The 5,734-nt window shown below is 50.7% G+C and overlaps 1 protein-coding gene across 1 annotated transcript in view; it reads left to right on the top strand.

Annotated features, from left to right (window-relative positions):
* LOC105886339 (sec1 family domain-containing protein 2-like) overlaps nt 1–5,734 on the top strand; it is a 25,406-nt gene that overhangs the window by 9,241 nt on the left and 10,431 nt on the right. The window contains exon 2 of the mRNA XM_012808099.2: nt 3,856–3,975. Coding sequence (XP_012663553.2) covers nt 3,856–3,975 — 120 coding nt within the window. The remainder of the gene's footprint in view (nt 1–3,855; nt 3,976–5,734) is intronic.

Below are 5,734 nucleotides of genomic sequence, written 5' to 3'. Positions count from 1 at the left end.
GTAATCCAAGGGGACCTTGTCCTGAAGGGCTATTGCACTTCCTCCCTTCTACAAAGCCCTGCTCATTTCTAGAGAATGGGGATCTGACCCTTTCCTGTTCTAGGGACAGTGAGTCTTAGATGAGGAGAAACAGAAGCATTCCCAGAACTCCTAGAGAGCTCAGAGAGACAAAAATAGCAACACCCTTCTCTTGGCGAGCTGAGCCAGAGAAGCCAACCAGGACAGAAAGAGCTGTCCTGGGGCCCACGCCTGCCGAGGGGTCTCTACATCCTCTGCTTGGAAGGCTGGAATGGAATGGTGGGCAGAAACTGGCTTTTCTGACCAGAACTGATGTCTTAAAATGACAGCCAGCAAAGGTTTAGAAAACGAATGAAAGAGCCATGACTCGGACTTGCTTTATTAATCTGCACACACTTGAATGGCAGTAATTATGCCTCAATCTTTCATCTTCAAAGTGCGTAATACCGTGAACTAACAGGCAAACACAACCCAGTCATGTATGGCTGATTATAAGGAATGTGTTATTCCGATGGAAGAAACTCTACTTCCCAATAGCCAGCTGTCTTGACATGCTCCAAAATGAAGGCCTGGTATATCAGAACAGAAATCTAAACCAAAAATAGCAGACACCAACATGCATTAATGGGACCCGTGTCTTTGTACCAAAACCAACATGGCCTCCACTTCTCAGCCCCAGGGTACGGTTCTTTGTTGTTGCTGTTGCCCACCCCACCCCCCACCTTTCATCTTCCAGTATATCCCTCTAAGACTCTCACAATGTACTTCAGATTCCAGACTCCCTTATGGAAAGCATATGTCTTTGGGAACATATTGTACCATGCCGGAGTTCTGCAGCCAGTTTATTTGTGTTCCAGGGTTAAATAGAAACAACAATTGTTTGGCTGGCTAGAAGGAACCTTGGTATTAGTTACTTACCCAGAACCGAGGGTAAAGCAAAAGGAGAGTTTCTAAAAGATTTCTAAGGAAAGAAGAGCATCTCCTGTTACCATATGGATCATTCATGTACCTATGTTATTCTCGCAACACTCACTGAAACTCTACCCTGTGCTAAGCACTATCGGCGCCCCAACACCAGATGATATGTTGTTCCCTCCCCCCAGGAGCCTATATAATCTAGGAGGGGAGATGGGCAGTTAGATCAGGGCAGCTGTCCTGCTGGACAAGGCCAGGAGAGAAAAGGCTGCCAGATGGCAGTCAGGGGGCAGGAGTGGAGAGACAGGGAGAACTTGTCAAAGGAGGGAGGGAGGTGGAGGAGACAAGGGCAGGCTGCGCAGAGAAAACTATAAATGCCACATAAAAGAATATGGTGCAGATAATGTTCACGCTGCTTAATAACCAGAGTGTCCTGGGCATAGGAAGTAGGGAAGACCCACTGGCATAGTTCCCACCAGTGCCTATGGGCTGCAGTTCTTTCCTACTGATAATGGAAAATCTCCCAACATATAGTTGAGTGGGAAAAAAATCAAAGTATAACGTTGAATGTTAGAAGTCAAGATGATAATTACCCCCGAGGAGGCGGGGACAGGAGTGGGGCATGAGGACGTCTCCAGGGCGCTGGTCACACAGGTTTGTCTGGTGATATGCAGATGCTCAGTAAAGTGCTGCATGCTTAGCAGATGTTCAAAAAAGCAAACACCATGCATCAGGCATGGCACAAATCAATGTGAATGGCTCCAGAGAAGAACATGCATGGAAGAGGTGAAATAGAGAGATAATCAAAGCCGTGTTCTAAGAGCCTAACGCACTTAGCTAACGGTCTGAACTTTATCCTCAAGAGCTCTGAGACTCTGCACAGATAACCCAAGTATGCAGTTGACCTGGGGGCTATTTAAGAGTGTGGCCTCTGGAGTTTGGGCCTGGCCCCATGATTGGTTACTGCTTATAAGCTTCAAACTCTTCAACTGCTAAATAGGCTAATAATTGTATTTTCTTCCTAAGGAGGTTTTGAGAATTCAATAAGACAATGCACAAAAATAGTTAGTGTGGTGCTCAGTATGTACAATAATAGATGCTGTATGCTAGGAATCATACTACATGGAATGAGAGAATGGATGGGGAGAATGGGTGGGCAGTGGCCATACTAGGAGGGGGAACGGATTAGAAGGCCACAGCAGTAGGCTAGAGAGGAAGTAAGGTGCAGTGGGTGTCAAGGAGGGAGCAATGCCCTGGATGGAGTTGAAACATATTCTTCTTAGTAAAGTATCACAAGAATGGAGAAGCAAGAATCCAATGTCCTCAGTACTAGTATGAAGCCAGTTGACATATTACACACCCACACAAGAGGAACGCTCAGTTCAATTCAGGTTGTGGGGAGGGGAGAGGAGGAGGGAGTTGAGGGAGGGGGTTGGTGAGCTCCCACCTAATGGGCAATGTAAGGGTACGTGGCTCACCTCCTGAGTCAGGAGCACAACTGCAACAAGACCTTACCCAACAATGCAGACATCGCAAGCTAATCATTTATGGCCTCGTATTAACCTGATATTTTTAGAAAATAGTCTATTCTGGAACTTCTTACGGCATCTACCGCCACCTATCTGAAGACCCTCAGATCTCACCCCACCCTCTCTTCTCTCTCCTTCCTTGCTTTTCTCCTTCCCCTCTTCCTGCCTACCTGCCTTACCACTGTGAGATCCTCCTCAGAAGCCAAAGAATAGCTTAAATAATTTGGAATGCTTCATGTGTTGTCCTTTCCATTGTGTTTAAAATCTAATGTTGAGAAGTGGGATTGTTCAGCAAGAGCGCCAGGATAACCCCGCTGAGAGAGGATCTAGGGCCAGGGCAGAAAAGGACTTCCTCCTGGCCTGCTGCCCCGGCCCCTGCTTCTCAGACCTGTGGGTGGCCAGCGATGGCTTGTCCCCATGAGTGAGTACGGGGGGCACACTCACCACCTCTGTCCCCCTCTGATTGCTGGGCGTGGCCTCCTTCCTACAGAGACCACTGTGTCCTGGACGGGCTCTCCACCCAGCTGGTGACTGCTTGTCTCCTGAACTCGCCTCACCCCATTTTTCCTGCCCACTCCTCATCAGACCAACTCTGGCTTCCAGATATGGTTCTTCAGGAACCTCCTCTCATGCCCCTGTGTCCCCATCACTAAGTTTAGTTACTGGTCATTTTGCATTTCCATGACATTAATTACTGTGAGTCATTCTTCATTTAATGTATGATAATACTTTGCCTCACTGGTGAAATCCTAAGGAATTGGGAGGAATTCCCCACCACTCCTAGTGCAGAGCCCACCCTGTGAAAGGTCTTCTGTCCAGGCTGATCTGAAGACGTTAAGGACTCTAAGCCTGTAGACTGTGAGTGACTTCAGGAGGGCCCTGCTCCCTTTCAGCCTTGTACACCTCTCTGCCATCACCTCCCAAGAGCTCTAACTAGTCAGTACTGACACAGACATTTATTGAGCACCTCTTATACACCAGAAATTGCACTAGGTAAGTAAGCTGGGAATTTGGCAGTGAAGTGGGCAGCCCCCAAGCAAACAGGCAGACAGACAGAGGTGACAACCACAGGCCGTGAATGTAGAAATAAACTGACAACCACGGGGGATGTTTATGCCTGAGGACTAGTTGTCCCTCAGCCTGCTCTTCTTTTTAAGTAGCTCCCTCTCCTTTAGCTTCTCTTTCAATAAGATCTGTATTAAAGGGCTATAACTAGGTGACATGCTGTGCATTTTCCCGGTTGGTGTGTTCAGAAGCCATTAGCATGTCTGACAGCTATGCGTCATCATCTCTCTGCGGGTTATCTCACCTGCCTCATGGGGGGCACAGTGAGGACGCACCCAGCCCCACTGATGCCACCAGCATCTCACACTGCTGCTGTTCTGTTTTGCAGGTGAGCCGGCCCCATCCCAGTGACCATCCCTTCCTGATCCTCTTTGTGGTGGGCGGAGTCACCGTCTCAGAAGCCAAAATGGTCAAAGACCTTGTGACGTCCCTGAAGCCTGGAACCCAGGTACTACACCGTGTCAGGGAACCCGGGTGCTACTCGTGGTGACATGAGCAGGAGTCAGTCCAGACTAGAGGCAGCAGTGGGAAGGCAAGTGATGGCTCTGGGGTGGGGGTCACGCGCCCCTCCCCGGCCTGCCTTGCTCCATGCTGGCTGCCTCCTTTCCTCTGTCGCTCCTGACATCCTGATATCCTTCCACTTGCCCCAGTGGGGAAGGACTGGGTCATTTTGGTAAAGCCCATCATGACAGGTTGTGTTCTGTAACACCAAGAAAAGAAGCCCTAAGTGGAAACTCTGATATTTCTAACATCAACGTCTTTTCCAGTTGGGAGTTTGGTGGGAGGCTCTCCTGTACTGTCCTTTCCTACCTCTGGCCCCAAGGTTAATTACTCAGGAGTTTTCCCTGCTTTCCAGGCATCAAATAATTGAGGGAAGATCCCATGGGCCACCTCCCAACTGTGGCCTTAGCAGACAAGGCCAGGGGAGTTTGGGAAGAGACACTGTGCCAATAACGTCTAGGGTGGCATCTTTGCCCTTTATGCCTGCTGCCCAGTCCCCACACAGGAAAGCTGGCCTTCAGTTCAGTGGCTGGGAACACAGACCGTTGGTTTTACAGACCTGGAATTCTGCCTTTGCTCAGCCAGTTGATCTAGGGGAGAAAAGCCCTCAGATCTAGGGGAGAAAAGCCCTCAGAGTTCTCCTTTACGGAATGGGCCAGTGTGGCCGTGAATCTTAACACAGGTGGGGTTCAGGAAACGCTTCTCAGCACCCCATGCCTGGCTCTTAACCCCCTATCAGTGGTGGCTGCTGGCATCACCAGCTGTTTGGAGCAGTCACTGCTGCTCTGCAGGAGGGCTGGAGGCTGGAGGCATGAGCAGCAGGAGCCCCAGGAGAGAGCCTTCAGGGAAAGGAGAGCCCCTGCCTCTGGAAGCAGAGCAGATTTAAAGTCCTTGCTTTAGTAAGTCCCCCAAACAGACCCTGAGCCAGGGACAGGAGAGCAAGTGGTTTACTTGGGAGATGATCCCAGGAAATGCAAATGACAGAGTCAGAAAAGAAGGACGGTGAAGGGAGAAAAGCCAGGACTGGTCCCCTGTCAGCTGGGCACGGCTCTCAGTAACCCAGGGCGTGTCCTCCTGGGCCCTGAGGAGCTGGCATCACACACTTCAGAATTGTCACGCAGGAGGACAGGGAGCCTGGAAAGTCTTCCCCTCCACTGTCATACCCCCTGACTAAGACCTCCCTCTGGGGGCATTATCCTCCCAGCACTTGGGGGTTACAGCTTTGTGCCAGCGCTGCACAGAGCCGAGCAGTTTTTCATGTTTGCAGAAAGCAAAACAGAGGGGTGCCCTTCAGGTGGGACGCTGTTCCTGCAGGGGACTGTCCACCTCTGCAGACAAACAGGTAGGCAGAGTGTGGCAGGATTCCGGCCCCGCCCTGGCCGCTGTGGCCTTTGTCTCCCACCTCCAGCCACTGAGATGCATGTCCACACAGCAAGCTGCAGGAGCCCAGCCCTTCCCTTCCATGATGCCCCCACCCCGCCCCCCGCTGCTTCGTGCCCTCCCTGTATCTCCCCAGTAACTTCTGGGTAACGCAGCCCCTACTGCTCCCCAACTGCTTCACAGTCGCTGGCTGAGTCTCCTCAACAAATAGGATTTCTTGAGGACAAAGGCTGGGGCTTCCCAGGCCTGAGCATGTGGCAGGGACTCAGGGAACCTTGTGGTCTGATGGGTTGATTGGCTCCCGGAGAACCAGCTTGGCAGGAGAA

This window comes from Otolemur garnettii, unplaced genomic scaffold (assembly GCF_000181295.1).
Source record: "Otolemur garnettii isolate 467f Iridium unplaced genomic scaffold, OtoGar3 scaffold00083, whole genome shotgun sequence".
Classification (NCBI taxonomy): Eukaryota; Metazoa; Chordata; class Mammalia; order Primates; family Galagidae; genus Otolemur; species Otolemur garnettii.
This window is presented reverse-complemented; position numbering and strand designations above follow the sequence as displayed.